The following is a 21,538-nucleotide window of genomic DNA, read 5'->3' on the forward strand; positions in this document are numbered from 1 at the left end:
AGAGCAGAACTTGCTTCTATAGGTTTCTGGTACCTGATAAGTCTGCCCCTTGAGTGCACCCTTTCTGGAGGTGGTTGGGTGACACTCCAGCATGGTCTGCACTGTCCACTGGGTGTCTTGGCTCTGGGGCCTCCCGGAAGGTTCAGGCCAAGGTCAGCTACCACCTGTGCCCTGCCCAGGGTCACCAACAGGAGCTACAATCTGAACTGCAGATGGTGCTATTTGTGCTGGGCTAGGAGGTACCCAGGAGAGGCTAAGCTTCAAACAAAGGCTGGTTGTCACTAGTGCCGGACCTTGGGCCACTTAGCAAGGAGTACAGGGCATGCTGTGGCCAGATGCTATTTTTTCAGGGTTTGTGAACTTTTGAGAGCTTTAGGAAAGTTCACAGCATGAGCCAAGAGAGCTGTTTGTATGAAAAACCTACTGGAAAGGGTTTGGATGGGCTGACAAGTTGGGTGGGGCTGTAGGGTCTTTGGAATCAGCAGGATGGGATGAACCCTGTTTACCAGGTTGATGGACACTCAGACATGGTGCCTGCCTGCCAATTCTGGTGGGGACAGGGCTCAGTAAAGAAACAATGGCCTCTGCCAGCATTCCTGTCTGGGAGAAAGCTGCCTCTCCAGTCTTCACACTGAAGCCAAACAATTCATTCCCTCCCTGCATGTCCCTGTATGGCACCTTTCAAGCTGCTGTGCCAGTGTTGGAGCTCAGAGGGAGTGAGTCCTAGTAAGTCTGTGTGCAGGCTCTTTAAGAGGAAAACCTGAATACTGGGAGCCCTTGGTCTCACTTAGCCACAATCCCCATCTGTTTCCACAGCCAGAAGTTATGGGGACTTATCTTTCCAGCACTGGAAATGTGGACTGGGGGTTCTGAAGTGGGGCTGGGACTATCGTTCATTAGAGGGGACTTCTAATGTGGTAAGTAGCTGACATACTCCTACCAATTTTTAACCACCACATGTGGGTGTGGAACTAGCCCATTCCCCGTCTCTGCCCCTCCTATCAGCCTTGAAGTGGCTTCTTCTTTATGTTGTTAGTTATAGGACTTCTGTTCAGCCACATTTCAGATGGTCTGCATGATGGTTTTTCTGTAGTGTAGTTATAATTTTGTTGTGGTTGTGGTAGTAGTACTTTAAAAGGGTTATTCCATCAATTTCTTCTTGTGTGTTTTGTTGAGTTACTTTTTTTTTAAGATTTCACTTATTTATTTTTACGGAGAGGGGATGGAGAGAAAGGGAGAGGAACATCAGTGCATGGTTGCCTCTCCCATGTTCCCTGCTGGGGATCTGGCCTGCAACCCAGGCATGTGCCCTGACTGGGAATTGAACTGGCAGCCCTTTGGTTTGCAGGCTGGCACTCAATCCACTGAGCCACACTAGCCAGGGTGAAATTTACTTTTTAAAACATTACTTTTACTTTCTAATTTCTAAGAGTAAACATGTAGTCAAGAAAATGTGGAAAATACAAAAAGATGTAAATAACAATTTTTTATTAACTTTCGACAGAGGAAACTGTGAATATATTTGAATATTTCATTCCAGCATATTCATGAGTGTATGTGTACATACTTTTTTAAATGAAACACTTCATGAATTTTCATATCATCCTTGTGCAGCTCCCATGCTAATCTTCTCTGTATCATTCTAGTTGCAGTATATGTGCTGCTAAAACAGGCAATGCATACATTTTTTAACATATAAATTATTTTATTATTGTAATTAGATCTTCGCAATTAAAGTTGTCTTTTCACCATCTGTGTTTTGTTAACATGAAATGAAATTGTAGTTATAAGGAAATCTGTTGCCTAGGGAACAATAATTGTACATTCAGTTTAACAGAAATAAGAGAATATTTGTCTTAAAATGGAAGATTGTTACCTAGCCTTTTGCCATGCAATTACGTTATAAAAAATTTCAATTTCAAAAGTGAAAATTATTTGTGCTATTTAAACTTTAAGGGTTAGAATGTTTAAATGCCATATCAGCTCCTTAAAAAGAAAAACAAAGTGATCCATAATATGTCTTCTCATGCAAGAGAGAATTTAGATGTACAATTAACATGAAAATCATATATCAGACTTCTGCAGTCAATTTTTCAACATACCTTATCCAGCTTTTATTCATAGTGCTAATATAGTTTTGAAGAGATGTGGTATTTTCTCTTTGTAGTCTCACTTTCCCACATTATGGAAGTACAGTTTCACACATACACATAACATGATGATAGACAATAAAATATAGTAAATTAGATTTTTAAATTTCAGTTCTAAGTTTCCTTGTCAATACCAGTAGATAAGTACGTAGGCAGTAATACTACTCAAAGAGATTCAGACAACAAAAAAATATATTTAATGGTTTTAGAGGTGGTTGAGGGGAGACACAAGCACTAATCAGCATTACTAGAATCAGTAAGGATGTTAAGCTGCCAACATCTAAATTGATAATTCAATCCTTGGCAGCAGTTTTGTTGTCTGGACAACAAACAAAAGTTGTCCAGACCACTAGTGCCTTAGGTTCTGGTAGAAAAATTCCTCTATTTTGAGGTTTCTTCCACTCGCTTCAAACTCACTCACAACCAAGCCTGTACTCCCTCCCAAAGTCCCAGGTCCAGGGTTCCCCACGAGCCTGGTTACTAGCCAGGCGTAGCTGCACGGGCGAGTCCCTCCTGGTCTCGGTGGTGGTGGTGGTGGGTGTTCAGACCCTAGGGACGTGACTGCTCCGCCCCAGCTCTGCTCGCCTCCTTATCTTGAGCAGCTCGACGTCCCCAGCCAACCGCAAGCTGAGGAGTCTTGGGAGCTCTGGGGACCACGGGTTTGGGTCCACACCCTTGCTGAAATTTGGCGCGGAGTTTCGGCACCAGCAAGATCTTTTGTGGCAGGGTCGGGGAAGAGAGCCGGTGCACGATCCTGGCTCTGCTCTGCGAGTTCTCGCTCCAGTCCCCCCTCGAAGGGGACCCGTGGCCACTGTCGTTGTGTGTGCATGTTTTGATAACATAATTGAATTCCTTTATTTATACTTTATCTTTTTTGAAATTTAATATTGCATTAGTATAGTTTACTCATTAAAATAGCTTAATAAACATTTCCCTCATTAGAAATGTTGAATTACAAAACATCTCTGTGGCCCTGGCTGGTGTGGTTCAGTGAACTGAGCACTGGCCAATGAATCAAAGGGTCGCCAGTTTGGTTCTGGGTCAGCTCCCCAGTGGGGATGAATACAAGAGGCAACCACACATTGATGTTTCTCTTTCTCCTTCCCTTCCCCTCTTTCTAAAAAATTTATTCTTAAAAATATAAAAATAATTTTTTAAAATTTTCTGTGTTTCTGTATACTTATTTGACTAATAGGTTAAATAGTATACATATGTCAGGAAGGTTATGTAAATTAAATGAGATAATGTAGCAGTGCCCAGTATGTGGACTGAAAAATAATAGGCATAAATTTCCCTCATCCCTGTGCACGTCTTTTGTAGTATGCTTTAGCTGCCATTCTGACCAAAATTGAAGCCCATTTCTTCACTTCCTTGATTCTTTCCACAGCTTGCTGACTTGTTTTGAGCAATCAAAAGTGGCAAAATGAAGTTATGTAGCAAATGAGCCAAGTTTTAAAGATGCCTTGCAGCTTCTGCTTTTGTTCTTTTAGAACTCTGAGACTGCAATTTGAAGAAGACTGGATTGGCCTGTTAAAAGACAAATGGCCTAGCCAAGAGCCAGCAACATCACTAGATAGGCAGGTGAAGTTATCTTAGACCATTTAATCCCAACCCCCAAAGTGAACTTAGAGGTAAGTATAGATACAGGACAAAAGCCTGTAGAGACCAGAACTGCCTAGTTGAGGCCAGCAAAAATAAAGAAATGTCTTAAGCTTCTGTTTTCTAGGTGTTTGTTGTGCAGCAATAAAAAATAACCAATACAGCAATCAATAAATATTAACTCATTACCATGTAAATTTGAAAAGAGAGAACATGACACTGAGATTGTTTTAAGCACTTGAATATTTTAAATTTATTATTGATTTTAATGAGAGAAAGGGAAAGAGAGAGAGAGAGAGCGAGAGAATCAATTTGTTGCTCCACTTATTTATGCATTCATCAGTTGCTTCTGGTACATGCCCTGATGGAAGTTAAAAACTGCAACCTTGACATATGGGGACTATGCTCTAACCACCTGACCAGGGCTTTTCCTAAACACTTTAAAATGTTAATCACTTAACATATATTTTAGTGTCAGGTATATATAAAGGAGGGCCTTTAATTTTGATGCCACAGTGGATATCAAAACCACAAAGTCCCAGTCCAGCCAAGATGGAAGCATAGGTAGAAATGCTTCACTTCCTCACACAACCAAAAGAAGGATAACAACCAATTTAAAAACAATGAACAACCAGAACTGCCAGAAAAATCAAACTGCATGGAACTCTGACAACAAAGGAGTTAAAGAAACATTCATCCAGACTGGTAGGAGGGGGAAGAGATAGGCAGCAGGGAAGGCAGAGAGGAACCTCACAGGCAAGGAGGGGCTGGCTACTGGGAAACTACAGATTCAAAACCTCTAGCGGTAAAATACTGTGGGGGCTGAGAAGGCGGGAGAAACTCCCAAACTCACAGGAGAGTTTGTTGGAAAGTTGGGCTAGAGCTGAGCGAGCAAGCAGCATTGTTCCCTCTCCATAGGCAGCACCACAACCCAGCCAAGAGGGTTGCTCTGCCCTGGTGAATACCTAAGTTTCTGCCCCCTTACAACTTAACAGGTGTGCAAGACAAAGGAATATGGCTCAAATGAAAGAACAGATCAAAACTCCAGAAAAAGGGCTAAGCAATGAGGAGACAGACAACCTATCAGATGGAGTTCAAAACACTGGTAATCAGGATGCTCACAGAAATGACTGAGCTTGGTTGCAAATAAAGGAAGAAAGGAAGGTTACCCAAAGTGAAATGAAGGAAAATATACAGGGAACCAACAATGAAAGGAGGGAAATCAGGACTCAGATCAACAATTTGTAACAAAAGGAAGAAATAAACATCCAACTGGAACAGAATGAAGAAACAAGAATTCAAAAAAAATGAGGAGAGGCTTTGGAACCTCTGGGATAATTTTAAGTGCTCCAACATCTGAATCATAGGGGCCCCAGAAGGAGAACAACAAGAGCAAAAAGTTGAAAACTTATTTGAACAAATAATAAAGGAAAACTTCCCCAATCTGGAGAAGGAAATATACTTCCAGGAAGTCCAGGAAACCCAGAGTCCCAAAGCAGGCCCCAAAAAATTGGACCCAAGGAGGAACACACTAAGGTACATCATAAGTAAGTTACCCAAGATTAAAGATAAGGAAACTTAAAAGCAACAAGAGAAAAGGAGACAGTTACCTACAAAGGAGTACCCATAAGACTGTCAGTTGATTTCTCAAAAGAAACCTTGGAGGCTAGAAAGGGCTGGAAAGAAGTATTCCAAGTCAAAGACAAGGATCTACATCCAGGAATACTCTATCCAGCAAAGCTGTCATTTAGAATGGAAGGTCATATAAAGTGCTTCCCAGATAAGGTCAAGTTAAAAGAGTTCAGCATCACCAAGATCTTATTATATGAAATGTTAAAGGGACCTATCTAAGAAACAGAAGAAGATCAAAAACTATGGACAATAAAATAACAACAAATTCATAATTATCAACAACTGAACCTAAAAAACAAAGACAAAAACTAAGCAAACAACTAGAACAGGGACAGAATCACAGAAATAAAGATCATATGGAGGGTTACAGTGGGGAGGGGGATGGAGAGAATTGGGGGGAAAAGGTACAGGGAATAATAAGCATAATTGGTAGGCACAAAATAGACAGGGGGAGGTTAAGAATAGTATAAGCAATAGAGAAGCCAAAGAACTTACATGTTCAACCTACAGACTTAAACTAAGGTGGAATGAAGGCAGGTGGGGGGTGCAGGGCTAAGGGGGGATAAAGGGGAGAAAAAAATTGGGACCATTGTAATAGCATAATCAATAAAATATACTTTAAAAAACTACAAAGTCATCTATTCACATTTCCTAATCCCAAAGAACTAATAAATTATTGAAGATTTTCCTTCATATGGAACCTTAGAATCAGGGCCAGAAGAGCCGCCCCAGGTCTTCCAAAAAAGTACTCTGTACAGGATTTCCAGTCAAGATGGTTGCATAGGGTAAACATGATCATCCTCCCACAACATCAAATTACAACTAAACTATAGAACAACTGTCAATCAGAACCATCAGAAATTGGGCTGAATTAAGTCCTATAACTATGAATTAAAGAAGAAACCACATCAAGACTGGTAGCAGGGGTGTAGGCACAGAATGGGCTGGTCTCACACCCAAGTGTGGCAGATAAAAATCAAGAGGGATATCTCAGGAGCAAAGGGTCCCAGCCCCACAGCCCAGGGTTCCAGTGTCAGGAAGAGAAGTCCCCCTAACTTCTGGCTATAAAACCTAGTGAGAATTGAGACTGTAGAAAACAGAAACTTCTGGACTCCCTGGCAGTTCCTCTTAAAGGGCTCACACACAGACTTACTCAAACTTACTCCTTCTGTGCTCCAGCATGGGGGCAGCAGGTTGAAAGGCACCAGAAAAATACGGGGAGGAACTGAATTGTCTGGCATCAGCACAAGAACTGGGGGGTAGCTTTCTCCCAGACAGAAGTGCTGGCAGAGGTCATTGTCCCTATTCTGCGCCCTTCCACCACAGAGCCACAGAGCCTGTAGGCAGGAACCATATCTGAGACTCCTTCAACCTGGCTTACATTGTTTGCCTCACCCTGGGGATTTCCTGAGGTCCGGCTCTGCCCAACTTTTGGGCCCAACCCAAGCTGTTTCCAGTGGCTTTTCCATACGAATGACTTGTCTTGGCCCATGCTTCAGATTTTCCTAAATTCTTTCAAATAGGCAGCATCTAGCTTCAGCAAGCACCATACATCTTGCTAAGTTAACCCAGGCCCAGCACTAGGAGCCGCTGGCCTTGGTTCACAGCTTGGCCTTGCCTGGGCATTTCCATGCCCAGCACAAGTTGCAACCATCTGCAGATCACTTTGTAGCTTATACTGTGTGACCCTGGGCAGAACACAGGTGGTGGCTGACCTAAGACATACCAAAAGCAATCAAGGCTCAACTAAAACAGGAGGGTGTATACAGTCCACATGGTGGGCACACCTTGAGTACCCAGCATTACCTGACATGGCAGGCTGTGCCACTGGACCCTGATATTAGGCAACTCCACCAAGTCTGGGAGACACAGTAGTTCTACCTAATACATAGAAACAAACACAAGGAGGTTGCCAAAATTAGGAAACAAAGAAACATGGCCCAAATGAAAGAACAGAACAAATCTCCAGGAAAAAAAAAAAGCTAAACAAAATGGAGATAAGTAAGCTACTAGATGTAGAGTTAAAAACATTGGTTATAAGGATACTCAAGGGACTTGGTGAGACCCTCAACAACATAAAGATCAAGTCAGAAAGAAGGATACACTACTTAAAGAAACAATTTATAGGGAATCAACAGTAGAGTGGATGAAGCTGAGAATCAAATCAGTGATTTGGAATATAAGGAAGGAAAAAACAACCAATTGAGAACAGCAAGAAGAAAAATAAAATAATACAAAAAAATGAGGATAGTGTAAGAAGCCTCTGGGACAACTTTAAGCATACCAACATTTGCATCATGAGGGAACCAGAAGGAAAAGAGGAAGAGCAAAGAATTAGAAATTTATTTGAAAAAATAATGACAGAAAACTTCCAAACTTGGTGAAGGATATAGACATACAAGTCCAAGATGTGCAGAGTTCCAAACAAGATGAACCTGAAGTGGCCCACACCAAGACACATCATAATTAAAATGCCAAAGGTTAAAGACAAAGAGAGAATCTTAAAAGCTGTAAGAGTAAGGCAGTTAGTTACGTACATGGGGAGTTCCCATAAGACTGCCAGCTGATTTCTCAAAAGAAACTTTGTGGGTAAGAAGGGACTGTCAAGAAGTATTCAATGTGATGAAAAGCAAGGACCTGCAATGTAGATTATTCTACCCAGTGAAGCTATCATTTAGAATTGAAGGGCAGTTAAAGAGCTTCCAGACAAGAAAAAGCTAAAGGAGTTCATCACCAGCAAACCAGTATTATATGAAATGTTAAATGGTCTTCTTTAAGAAGAAAAGGGAGATTAAAAATAACAATAAAATGGCAATAAACACATATCTATCAACAATTGAATCTAAGAAACAAAATAGACAAACAAACAGAATGGAAACAGAATCATAGACACAGAAACAGATACTAAGAATGTTTTGATGGTTGCCAGGTGGGAGGAATCAGGGGGATGGGCCAAAAGAGATGAAGGGATTAAGAAGTACAAGTTGGTAGTTACAGAATAGTTATGGGGATGTAAAATATGGCATAGGAAATATAGTAGCCAAAGAATATATATGCATGTTCTATGGACATGAACAACAGTGCAGGAATTGCCAAGGGAGTGTGTGTGTGTGGAGGGGGGGTGGGGTTGGGTGGAGGAGGGCAAAGGGGGGAAAATTGGGACAACTGTAATAGCATAATCAACAGAGCATAATTTTAAAAAAGTACTCCATAGAGATTTGATGGTTAAATACCTACCCAAATAATTCCCATAGCTGCTTTTTAAGAAACTGATAAAACATGCTGTCAGTATCTTGCAGTGACTGAAGGTTAGCACATCTTTATATAAATGTGCATTAGGAATTAAGAAAGATTTATAATTAAATAATTATGACAGCTATTTTATTTTTTTAAATAAAGTTTTCATGGGATTAGCAACCCATGGACAATTAACCTCTGAATTTGCCCCCCTTGCCTAAGGGCAAAATGATGTCGAATCTCCATGGCGATAATGATTAAGATGGCTCACAGTTGCTGAGTGCCTAGGTTGTGGCAGACACTAAGTCAACTACTTTAGATGCATTTATTTCTTTTTTTGTCTTTGTTGGATGCATTTATTTCTCATAAGATGCTATTTGGTATTTTATTATGATAATTTATGGATCAGGAATCTGTGACTCAGAGCAGTTAAATGATTCAAGATTAACCAGCTAGCAAATGACTAAGCTAAAGTTTAAATTTAAGGTCTACTTAACTCTACAGAGTAAACTTTTTTAACCACTAATTAATCCTTTTGGTTGACCTCTATAACGCACTTCTAGTGTTGTTGACACTCTGCAGACTCTTGAGGAAAAGGATGTGTTTAAAAAATATTTAATCTAATCATTCAAATGCTTAAAATAGGGGGTAAAGTGAGATATTTCAACTCTGTGACAAGCAAATGTAACCCCTCATTCTGTTCTACTGGCTTGAGATGGCTCTTGGAACAACCCGAGAAGTATAATACTCATATGTGTGAGTTGTAAAGAGAAAGAAGGATGCATATACTTATATACTATACTTTGTGTTCAGAGCAGGGCCTAGAACATCAGGTACGTGGATTGCTGGATGCTGAAAAGCTACCTTAAGTATTCTGAAATACAGCTGCAGTTTCACTGCCACAAAAATTTGGGAAATTCCATTTTGATAAGACCTTGTTATTTGAAAAGGTCCAAAATAAGAGCTTATATCTAAGCAACTAAACTTCCCAATAACACCAGTGAAAGGTTATTAGATTCTTCATTTGTACAGTTCCAAGATTTTCCCTTTAATTGATTAGAGTGCCGACATGTATCTGTATTTTTATATTATGGAGATTTTTTGTTTTGTTTATTTTTATTTTATATACTATGGAGGTTTTGAAAAGGATTTAATAATAGAATAATAGAACTGGGCAGGGCATTTAAACATCTTTTAAAAAAACAACTGAATATTGACTGTATTCAAGGTCCCATTCATTCCTAAGAGGTTAAACAATTTTTTTTAACATTGATCTGAGTCACACACACACACACACACACACACACACGAGTATCTAACACGTATAGCTAAAAGCAGAGAATAAAAACCCACTCCCCTCTACTGAGAAATACATTAGTAGTATTTGAGAAGCTCCCTGGATGCCCTTCATCAATTTTATCACCCCAGCTTACTCTCAAAGGTAACATCATCTTGAATTTTGTGTTAATCATCCTCTTGCTTCTTTTTATAGTTTTACCTGTTGTTTCTTCCCTAAACAGTATTTTTAGTTGTGGGGGAGTGTGTTTCTATGTTCGAACTCTGCATAAGTTGAATCCTATTGTATGTATTTTTCTGTCACTTGCTTCTTTTATTCTATCCTTAAAAAAAGCATATTGACTCATTCATTTACTTTCAAGTATGGTATTCCATTTTATAATTATACACTTGGTAGACATTCAGATCCTTTCTAGTTATTCAAACATTATTCAACATGTTGCCTGGCACTCATGTTTAACAGTTTCTCTGGGGTAAACAAATAGAAATGGAATAGTTGGGTCTTATCGTGTACACCCATCCAATCTTTCTTAGGTGACACCGATTTTTACAAAGTGGATGAAAGAAGCCTATAAAAATTCTCCATTCTTCATCTCCTTGCCAGCACTGGGTTGTCAGACTTTTGTATTTTGGCTAGTCTAGTAGAGTGAACTGTTAGCTCATGGGATTTAAATGTGCATTTCTATGATTATTCATGAAGTTGGGCATTTTTTCATATTTACATGTGATTTGTTTTGAGAGGCTTATATGCCTTTTGCTCATTTTTCTGTTGGATGGTTTGTCTTTTTCTTATCTATTTACAGGCATTCAGTTTTTCTTTGGGGGGCTTTTTTTTAAAAATAGAAACATATAGCATTCATACAGAAGAGAATGTAAAACATAAATGTACTGTTTAATGACCAATTTAAAATAAAAAACTATGTAGTCATCACCTAGTTACAAAAAACTGAATATTGCCAGCACTCTGGAAGTGCTTCCTTTGCCCCTCCCTGATCACAATCCCCTCTCCCCCCAAGTGGTAATTTTTTTCCTCAGAGGTAATTACCATTCTGACTTTGTCATAATCATTGCTTTTCTTTTTATTGTTTTATCACTTGGGGATGCATCCTGAACAATACAGTATTGCCTGCTTTTAAATGTTATTAAAACAGATCCCAATAGTATATATTCTTTTGTCTTTGGCTTTTTAGACCCACAATTATGCTTATGAAATTCATGTAACTATTGTTTGTTCATTGCTATTCATGTATTATGTTCTATTTTCCAATGATGTTTAATAGTTTGTGCTGTATCTATATCACAGTTCTTTGAACTTTTATAATGTTGATACACACTTGGTTATTCAAACTTTTTGTTCTTATAAACAATGCTGCTATGAACATTCTTGTAATGTCTCTGGATACAGCTGAGCAAGATTTTCTCTGGGGATGAATACCAGTGAAATTGTTAGATCTAAAGTGTATCTCCAAATTTACCAAATAATTCTAAACTACATTCCAAAGGGGCATACCAGTTGACATTCTCACCACCCCACTAGAGAGAGTTATTGAAATTTCTAACTCAACTGTCAGAATTTAATTTTTACTAAGCTATTGCGTGTAATTGCTTTAAAACCAATCAATGAACGCCAATCACTGTGATTTTAATGCATTTCCTGATTAGCAATGAACTTGAGCGCCATATGCATTTATTGGCCATTTGGATTTCTCTATTTTAAAAGCAAACATTCCATAGTTTTACCCACGTTTCTATTGGGATGTGTCTTTTGCTTTAGTTCTTAAATATCCTGGACACTACTGTTGTTAGTCATATGCATCCATTATGATATATTTTGAAGGTCAGGTTGGGTGTTCTTTTTAAAAAAGTTTTTTAATGTAATCAAATCTGTCAATCTCTCTGGTTAGTGCTTTTTGTTGTCATCTATCCCTACCATGAAGATGGTCTATTGTGTTATTTCCGAAACTCTTGGGTTTGTATTTCCCGCTCAGGTCTTTGATTCACCAGAAATTATGAGTGTGCTGGCGGGGAAAGAGTCCTTTCCCTCGGTACAGATGACGCATATCGTCCCCTCAGCTTTGAGTGCTTTCCTGGGCACGAACCCCCATGTCCCAGTAGCTAGGGCAGCTAAGCAACTGGGGTTCGAGTACTTTTCACAGCATGCTATCCATCCTCCACCAAAAAAGAAGAGCTCCATATTTTGCTAAGTTCAAGCATGTTTTTTACTTACGTGCTGCCCTTAAGAGTTCTGTGTTAAGGTTTTATCATTTCGAGCGAAAATGCCTTTGGGAGCTTCCTTAGCCAATACTGTAGACGTCCCGCGGGAGGGCGCCAAATGCCCCCTCCCACTGGACTACGCAACCCACAGGAGAGGACTGCGCAGGCTTGCGCACTGCACAACTAAGTGCGCCTGTGCGGAGAAACGCCCCGCCCCTTCCCCACCTCCAGTTCGCTTTAAAGCCGGATCGTGTCGCGAGACGCTCGTCTTCCAGTTCTGCTTGCTGAGTAAGTAGGAAGTTGGAGCTAACGTCTTGCGGGCCACCGGAGGAAGATGGCGGTGGAGTCGCGCGTCACCCAGGAGGAAATTAAGAAAGAACCAGAGAAGCCAATCGACCGGGAGAAGGTAAGTGGTTGGGACGAGGTGGCGAAAGGCTGGCAGAGCGCAGAGCGGAGTCGGCAGGAGGCACAAACCCCGCGCTGGCTGCCCTGCTTCACTTCGTGCTTTCTTCCCACCCTCAGACGTGCCCTCTGCTGCTCCGCGTCTTCACCACCAACAACGGTCGCCACCACCGCATGGATGAGTTCTCTCGCGGGAACGTGCCTTCTAGCGAGTTGCAGATCTACACCTGGTGAGCGGGCGCGTGCGGGCGGCGGAGGCCGGTTTCCGCGGAGAGGGTTTGGGAAGCCGCCGCCACTGGGCCTGCGGGCGCCGTCTCGCGCAGTGAGGGGGCTGGTGAGCGAAAGGATTGGCCTGTCTTGTAACGCTTCTGCGCTTAATGGTGAACCTTTTGCGTTGTAAACACTTGGCGGCTGCTCCGCACGAAAATGGTGTGTAAACCTTTAAAGCGCGGTAGACACCTTGAAGGGGCTCACTGTGGAGTAAATGGTGCTGGGATAACAGGGTCAGGTTGGGTAGCAGGGTCAGGTTGGGTAGCAGGGTCAGGGGAGCCATGCTGTCCAGGGATATCATCCTCAAGGAGCATTTTACGTGATGTTGAATCTTAGCTGCCCTGGCATCCTGAAAAAATCAACATAAACGGAATAATTGATTTGATGCCGAAGGGAAAAGCCCCTGACACATGTTCAGTGTAGAACTATCTACCGCCCAATGTTGATCCCTTATGTACCTTATCTACTTCCGAATCACATTCTTCAGACTGTCTGAATTCCTTGGTTTGGTGTCATAGTGGCCTTTTAAAAAAATCCTCCTTTGAGGATATGTTTATTGATTTTAGGGGTGGGGGGGCAGAGAAATCGATTTGAGAAACATCCCTTGATTGCCTCCGTGTTCGCGCCAACTGGGGATCAAACTTACAATCCAGGTATGTGCCCCAACCGGGAATAGAACCCGAGACATTTTGGTGCACGCGGGTGACTCTCCAACCGATTGAGGCACCCGGCCAGGGCCCGTAGTGGCTTTGTAGTGACAATAAAGGACGTATAATTATTTAAAATTGGTGTTATGCGAATATTTGCCATTTTAACTCTTTTTAAGGGTTCAATTTGGTGGCATTAAATATAGTCACATTGTGCATCAGTTACTTTTATCTGTTTCCCTAACTTTATTTCCTCCAACATGAATTCTGTAGCCATTAAGCAATACCTACCCATTCTTCCCTTCTCCTAGCCCCCAGTAGACACTAATGTACTTTGTGTATATGAATTTGCCTATTTTAGGCATTTCATATAAGCGGACATATGTAATATTTGTTGTTTTACGTCTGGCTTACTTCATATACCATAATGTTTTTTATATTCATCTGTGTTGTAGCATATAACCACTTCATTCCTCTTTATGGCTGATTTAATATTTTATTGTATGGATACACCACATTTTGTCTGTCTGTTTATTAATGGGCATTTGGGGGACTCTTTCTACCTTTTAGCCATTGTGAATGCTGCTGCTATTAGCATGGGAGTACAAGTCTCTGAGTCCTTGCTTACAGTTCTTTTGGGTATATATCCAGAAGTGGGGTTGCTGGATCATGTGGTCATTCTATGTTTAACTTTTTGAGGAACTGCCAAACTATTTCACACAGTAGCTTATGTTCCCCAATTTTACACTGTAAAACCAAGGTACTAGAACTCAGCTCTTTAAAAATTGGGGTCTTGTCTTTGTTAAATTTATGTAATAGTATTATTCCAGTTTAGTTTCATTCCAGAATAAAGTTCTGGGAAGTTTGATTTAACTTACAGGGAAGAACTGTTATTAATGGGTTGATGAAAACTTCTGTTTAGAGATTAAAGTGTATATTTTCTCCAACAAATAAGATTTCCAATTTACCAGGTGCTGTGCTTAGACCTTGAGGATGTAAATTAAAGAAGGTGTAGTAAGTAAACTCAATCTCCATATAGTTTAAAGTGTATGGAGAGTTCAGTCTAGCAAGTTTACAAGAGCACATGAGAACACTTAAGAATTCAGAGTGAAGATGACAGGGTGAGATTGTTTAACAGACCCTTGATTCCCAATCGAGAAAAAAGATTTCAAAAAAATTCTGTCCTAAGCTATCCTGTCCATAAAATGCAATCAAACGAGGAAAGACATCTTTATCTTATACCTGAAAATGGTGTCCAAGTAAGACAGATAGCCTTGATGGTTAGTGTGGGGGTAGCACAAAGCTCTGCCCCCATTTCCAGAGCAGTAATGAGGGAGATTAGTTAACAAAGCTTTGGAATTCTCAACTTGTAGAAGTGGACTGAAGAACTGTAAAGTAGGCAGCCCTAAGACAAGTCAAGGAAAAGGAGTGGAAGTCTAGAAGCAAAGCTTGCCAAAGTCCAAGTCCTTTTGTGGAGTTGGGGGAACAAGCCAGATGCCACAAGAGTGGTATCTCTCCTGTACTTGGGTGTTCTTCAAACAGGTTACTGAAAGAGAATTACATCACTGTATCAGGGTTCAACCAGGAAAACAGAACCAGTAGGAGCTATATATTATTAGGAGATTTATTGCAAATTGGCTTAAATTGTGCCTAGGTTCTTCAATTCCTAATCTGTGGAATAGGTTATCTGGGAGAGCCAGCTGGAACTCTCAAACAGGAGCTAAAAAGCTATAGTTGCTGCCTGATAAGGCCCTTCTAACTGATTGAATCAGGTATAATCAGATTATCTAGAATAATCTCTTTAAAATCCAACTGAGGATATGCTTTAATTCCATCTACAAAATATAGATGCTCCTTGACCTATCGTGATATTATGTCCCAATAAGCCCATTATAAGGTGGAAATATCATAAGTTGAAAATACATTTAACTTAATTACACTGTAAAGTATTGGTTGTTTACCCTTGTGGTCACAGCTTGTGAGTCTGGGACCATCCCTGCCTTACATAGCACAGGCATTCGTGTTTGAATAACTGAGCTTCAACTTTATCACATTGACATGTGAAAGTGATCCTCAAAGTCACCTAGCAAAGACTAAAGCCCCAAGGGGGCTCTTGTATTCTTCACCCCTGTATTCAAGCTTTTTATTTATGTACTTACTTATCCATCTATCTGTTTATTTATTTGAAAGAACAGTTTTGTTTTTTAAATCGTCACCTGAGGATATGTGGATATGTTTATTGATTTGAGAGAGAGGAAGGGGAGTAACAAAATCTCTGAAGTTTTACAGTTCATTTAATTTGACTTCATTTCTTTCTGTTAATTTCAAGTTAAACTTAATTTGCTCAAAAATATTTATAGTATCTCATGCGTTTTATTTGTGTTATTACCTCAGCGTGTATAATATGCTTGATAATATTAAATTCTTCTGTAGCATTGTGTATATGCTCTAGGAAGGCATAAAAAAAGATGCCTTCCTAGAATGATGCTAATCCACTATTTCTGGTTGGTGAGTTTGGGCTATAATTTATTGTATTCTTGCATGTGCCCCCCCCCCCCCCTTCTTCAATAATGAACATATAGCAAGTTGGAAAAGGCAGTCTTGTCCAGCTTTTTACCCTTTGCAGAGGCTGCAGAAAAGTAGCCTTGGGCCCAGAGTATTTCCTTGGATAGAAATGAAGAGCTTTCACAGCCTGACCTCTCACAGCCTGTGCTGGGCATTTCTCTTTGGGAGTTTCTTTTCCTTTTCTGGGCTTGATGTGTTCTTTGTTCTGGTTAAGTGTCATATAACACTAGATCAACCCTGCTGCTGTACGCAGGATCCTCCACCTGCAGCACAATACGGATGCATGCAGACCACCTCTGTTGCATCAGTTACAGATTGAGACCTGCTGGCAGTGGGGTACCCACATGCACTCACTATTGAAGTTAATCTTGCTTGTCTTTGTGTGCATAATGTATTGTCCATGTTTTTTTTTTTTTTGCCAACCTGGCACCTGCAAACCACGGTGTGGGGTGCTATCTTCGGATGCTGCTTCTGGTGGTAGATGTAATACTCTTTGCTGCCCTCCCAATAATGGGATTCCTCCCCAAAGATGGGAACAGGAGTTGCTTGCTTGACATACATACTATACAAAAACAAACTTCAGAAAACTGAGAGAAAGGATTTGAAGTCACCAGAGTTAACTAATGAGAGGTTGAAGTAAAACAGTAATGGTAGTCAAGGAGAAAAAAATAGATTTGATCTGTATTTAGGAGGTAGATACAACAGAATAGAGATGGGAGGAATTGAACAGTTCTTATGTTTATGACCTGGGCAACCAAGTAGGTAATGGTGGTTTTGATGGTAATATGAGAGGAAGGGCATGTTTTGTGGGGGGGGGGGGTGCTGTTTTGTTCTGTTATGGACATATGAGAAAGAGTCAGCCTCAGTAGAGAATGGAGATGCTGTCACCCTGGATATTTTGAGAGCCATGGTTTTACTTGAGTGTGATGTAGTATGGAGATTTGTAAATAGGGTGCAGTTAAAACCAAATGACCTCTTGGGCATATGACTCCCTGCTTGATGATATATTTTAGAGTTCTTATTCTTCATCAACGCCTGGTATTCTTGTGTCATTTTTTTGCACCTTATGGCAATGCTGTTTGAAGTTTCAGGTTGTTTATTTCATTTTCCCAGTTGTCATGAAAGAAAACTATTAAATTTTATACTGAATTGTTACTGTTTCCAAGATGCCTATATTTTAAAAGATTGTGCCATTTTAAATTCTGAGTTTCAAAAAAATATGTTCAGGACAAGAATATACATTGTGAAAGGAGCCTGTGCTTTGTTGTGAAGTTTTCATGTTTCATTTGCTTTTGGACTCTATCTGTTGTAAAACATGCCATAAGATTCCTTAGGAAAAAACACTGCGCATATTTATGAAAATTCTTTCCTTTCACATTTGTTCCAAGGTGCATTCCAATTCCAGAGATGCTAAATGTGGGAAAGTTTGTATCTTAGAAATAGTAAAACATAATCGTTTTAAATGTTTGGATTAATTTGGACTAGTTACCTTTAAAGGGGGTAAAGCACTAGGCCAGTAACGTATTACATAGTAGTAAAAGATAGCATATATAATAACTCTATTAGCACTGATAGTCAGGCTTTAATTCATCAAAATTTCAAACATTGAGGCTGGTAAGGGGAGTGTTTGGGGGGCAGATAGTATTATTAGAGGCTTTAAAACTAACATTTATAAAACTTTGTTTTTGACATCACAATTCAGACACATTTAATTAACTCTTTTTATGTTCATATCCTTGTTATATTGTTGCTGATTAATCAAACACAATGTCTTTTTTTTTTTTTTTTTTAATTCAGGATGGATGCCACCTTGAAAGAGCTGACTAGTTTAGTAAAAGAAGTCTACCCAGAAGCCAGGAAGAAGGGCACACACTTCAATTTTGCGATTGTTTTTACGGATATTAAAAGACCTGGCTATCGGTAGGTAACATTTTGTTTTTATTTTCTATAATGTCTTTTTGGTTTTGACATATTTTTAAAACTTTTTACTTTCAATTTATTTTAGAGAGAGAAACATTGATTTTGTTGTTTTCACCTATTTATGCATTTGTTAGTTGACTTCTGTATGTGCCTTGACCAGAGATTGAATCTGCATTGGTTTTGATGTTTTAAACTGATAGGGGTAACACCTTTAGTGAATCTCATGGTGGGGGGATATAGATTTGTACTATGTTAACATCTAGTTTATTCTGTAAGATAATGGAGCAGATCAAGTCCTGTGTTCGCTGTAGTATGTATGGAGCTGCATGATTTGTGCTATATTAACAGTCGGTTTTCTTCTGCAGAGTAAAGGAGATTGGCAGCACCATGTCTGGGAGAAAGGGGACTGATGATTCCATGACCCTGCAGTCGCAGAAATTTCAGATAGGAGATTATCTGGACATAGCAATCACCCCTCCGAATCGGGCACCACCTCCTTCAGGCCGTATGAGGCCATATTAAATTTTGTTGACTATTTCTTTACTTTTCACTCATTTATGTAAAATAAATTTATGCTTTCCTTCCCTTCATTATTGCCATTAAGCCTTTAAGCTCTGAACAAATTTTAATGCATTTATTTAGAAGTTAGGTTTGGCTGTGCTATGGTATGAATTTTAACAGATAGCCCACATTTCAAGTCCTATAAAATAAGAAGTGCTCTTAGCATTCTGTGTAAAACTGTTGTTAAATATACGTGTGCAATCAACCTGAGTGTGAAAGTTAATGGATGCATGGGAACTGGGTTTAAGTATTTGGGATTCATTTTGAGGAGTGGAGGTTGGTGTATTTAATGCCAAGTAGGCAGAACAAGAAAGCCATGAGATTATATTAATTAAACAGCATGAGTTTGTGGCGTAGACAGTGGTGTGGACTTAGAAAAAGGACCTACGTGACTGAGCATGGCAACAGAGGCATTTTGGAGTAGTTTGAGCTAAGGCAACTTGAAGAACCTATCAGTGATGGAAGAAATTGGCCTGCCTGAATCATAGAACAATCAAAATACAACTCTTCAAAAAGTTAGAGGAAAGGAAAACTGGTGCCATAGTGAAGGCTTTTTGTGTTTTAAAGATGGGAAGGACAGGAGGCAGTATAGATGAAACAAGGACTAGAACTTAAGGAAGGAAAGGTTTTCCTTGAAGAATATTTGAAAATGGCCGGAGGGATAGAAGAGGAATCAAGGCCAAGAGAGAAGAGCCTGGGATAAGGTCAAATTGAGTGAGGGTATTTACACATCCTTGTGTGACTACAGTTATACCCCCTTCTCTGTGGAGGATACTTTCCAAGACTCCTTAAAATAGTAGATAGTACTGAACCTGATGTACACTGTCTTCCTATTCATTTGTACTTGGGATAATGTTTAATTCATGAACTAGGGACAGTAAGAGATTAACAGCCATAACTAATAAATAGAATTATAACAACTGAGAGGGCTATAAACTGGCAGGTGGGTAGCATAAAGTGTGGATACCCTGGACAAAGGGCAGCCTTTTAAAATCTGGTTATTACATGGAATTAGTGTATCTATTGCAAAGTCAGTCAACAGGTGGCAGAGGCAAGCCAAGAACTAGATCTAGTGCCTCTTCTAGTTTACCCCAAATGCTGAATCTTGATTCGTTCACACTAGATAGATTTGAGTACTATGAGCCACACATTTAATTTCAACCTAACTTTTTGGAGAAGAGCCATGATTGCTTCCTGTTTGTGGGGAAGAAAATGATTTACTATGCAGATGAAGGCAGGAACTAAGACATTTGCAGGCCAGATTTTCAGTGTTATGAGCTTCTAACAATGAGGGCTTCCTTTTAATTCTTGGTTATTCTCTCACTAGCTTAAAATAATATGGGCTGTTTCCTTGGATCCAATAAGGAATTTTCCCTTCAAAGATTTCAATCTACTAAAAGTACAGTTAACACCTAGTGAAATTAATTGAATATAATGCCAAAATCCAGACTTGTGTTTAGTCCTTGTTTATCTCTGGCTTTGGTAAGCATATGGCTTTGAGGAACTGAACTGTTTCCTCAAATGTAATGTAGGAAATTAATGGTCACTGTGAGTGCAGCTTGCTTAGTGCTTTAGTGTTCGTGTATGTGTGTGCATATGAGAAGCAGGTGTGAGGGGAAGAGAAAGCTATTAAACTGCTAGGCAAGGTTTAAAATTCTCTAAACTTCAATTCTTTTTTTAAAGTATATTTTATTGATTATGCTGTTACAGTTGTCCCAATTTTTTTTCCCTTTGCCCCTCTCTTCCCGGTACCCTCTTCCCTACAGAAATCCCACCACCATCTCAGTTCATGTCTGTGGGTCAGGCAGGTAAGGTCTTTAGCTTCTCCCTTTCTTACATTATTATTAACAACCTCCTGTCTATTTCATTCCTACCAATTACGCTTCTTGATGCCTACGCCATTTCCCTCGTTCTCCCTCTTCCCCCTTCCAGCTGATAACCCTCCAGATGATCCCCATGCCTGTTATTGTTTCTGTTCTGGAGGTTTCCTTAGTTTTTATTTTTTAGATTCAGTTGTTGATAGTTGTTTGTTATTTTAAGGTTCATAATTTTGATCACTGTTTTCTTAAATAAGTCCCTTTAACATTTTATTTTAATAATGGCTTGGTGGTGATGAACTCCTTTAGCTTTACCTTGTCTGGGAAGCATTTTATCTTCCCTTCCCAATCTTAATGATAGCTTTGCTGAATATGTCCTTTGCTTGTATGTCCTTGCTTTTTATCACTTTGAATACTTCTTTCCAGCCCCTTCTAGCCTGCAAAGTTTCTTTTGAGAAATCAGCTGACAGTCTTATGGGGACTCCTTTGTAGGCAACTCTGCTTTTCTCCTACTGCTTGTAAGATTTTATCTTTAACCCTTAGCATCTTAGGATGTGTCTTGATGTGATCCTTTTTGGGTCCAACTTGATTGGGACTTGCTGTGCTTCCTGGACTCGCATATCTATTTCCTTTGCCAAATTAGGGTTTTTCTTTCATTATTTTTTCAAGTAGATTTTCAATTACTTGCTCTTTCTGTTCTCCTTTTGGCACTCTTATGATGCGAAAATTGGATCTCTTGAAGTTGTCCCAGAGGCTGCTTATACTACCCTCATTTTTTGGAACTTTTTATTCTTGTTCTGATTGGTGGTTTTTTGCTTCCTATGTTCCAAATCATTGATTTGATTCTTGGCTCCATCCACTCTACTCTTGTTTCCCTATAACTTGTTCATTTCAGTTAGTGAATCCTTAATTTCTGACTGGGTCTTTATGCTGTTGAGGTCCTCACTAAGTTCCTTAAGCATCCTTATAAGCAGTGTTTTGAACTCTGCATCTGATAGATTGCTTACCTTCATTTTGTTTAGCTCTTTTTCTGGAGTTTTGATCTGTTCTTTCATTTGGGCCATTTCTGTCTCATTTTGGTAGCCTTCCTGAGTTTTCCTCTGTATATTAGTAGGTGGAGCTGCTTTGACTCTGTCTTGGTAGTGTGGCCTAATGTAGTAGATGTCCTGTAAGGTCCAGTGGCACCACCTCTCCTATCACCCAAACTGGGTATTTGAAGTACACCTTT

At 39.8% G+C, this 21,538-nt stretch overlaps 1 protein-coding gene, 1 non-coding gene and 1 pseudogene across 2 annotated transcripts; 1 reads left to right on the forward strand and 2 right to left on the reverse strand.

Moving 5' to 3' along the window:
- Positions 1-1,569: 1,569 nt before the first annotated feature.
- On the reverse strand, positions 1,570-1,672 carry LOC123822798. Its single transcript, XR_006786421.1, has one exon. It is a non-coding gene; the product is annotated as a U6 spliceosomal RNA (small nuclear RNA).
- Positions 1,673-2,169: 497 nt separating this feature from the next.
- Positions 2,170-2,979, reverse strand: LOC123822697 (annotated as a pseudogene).
- Positions 2,980-12,379: 9,400 nt separating this feature from the next.
- On the forward strand, positions 12,380-18,698 carry SAP18 (Sin3A associated protein 18). The gene is made up of 4 exons (XM_045844806.1): positions 12,380-12,534; positions 12,651-12,760; positions 17,810-17,932; positions 18,298-18,698. The coding sequence occupies exons 1-4, from the start codon at positions 12,463-12,465 to the stop codon at positions 18,452-18,454; spliced, it is 462 nt and encodes a 153-aa protein (XP_045700762.1). The 5' UTR covers positions 12,380-12,462; the 3' UTR covers positions 18,455-18,698.
- Positions 18,699-21,538: the final 2,840 nt, after the last annotated feature.

This window comes from Phyllostomus hastatus, unplaced genomic scaffold (genome assembly GCF_019186645.2).
Source record: "Phyllostomus hastatus isolate PE091 unplaced genomic scaffold, TTU_PhHast_1.1 phas_contig_41, whole genome shotgun sequence".
Lineage (NCBI taxonomy): Eukaryota > Metazoa > Chordata > Mammalia > Chiroptera > Phyllostomidae > Phyllostomus > Phyllostomus hastatus.

Excerpts from the sequence above, each read along its gene's own strand:
- SAP18 (XM_045844806.1), top strand. The coding sequence starts at position 12,463 with ATGGCGGTGGAGTCGCGCGTCACCCAGGAGGAAATTAAGAAAGAACCA. Across the intron at positions 12,535-12,650 it reads AGCCAATCGACCGGGAGAAG|ACGTGCCCTCTGCTGCTCCG; the intron begins GTAAGTGGTTGG and ends TCCCACCCTCAG. Across the intron at positions 17,933-18,297 it reads ATTAAAAGACCTGGCTATCG|AGTAAAGGAGATTGGCAGCA; the intron begins GTAGGTAACATT and ends TTTCTTCTGCAG.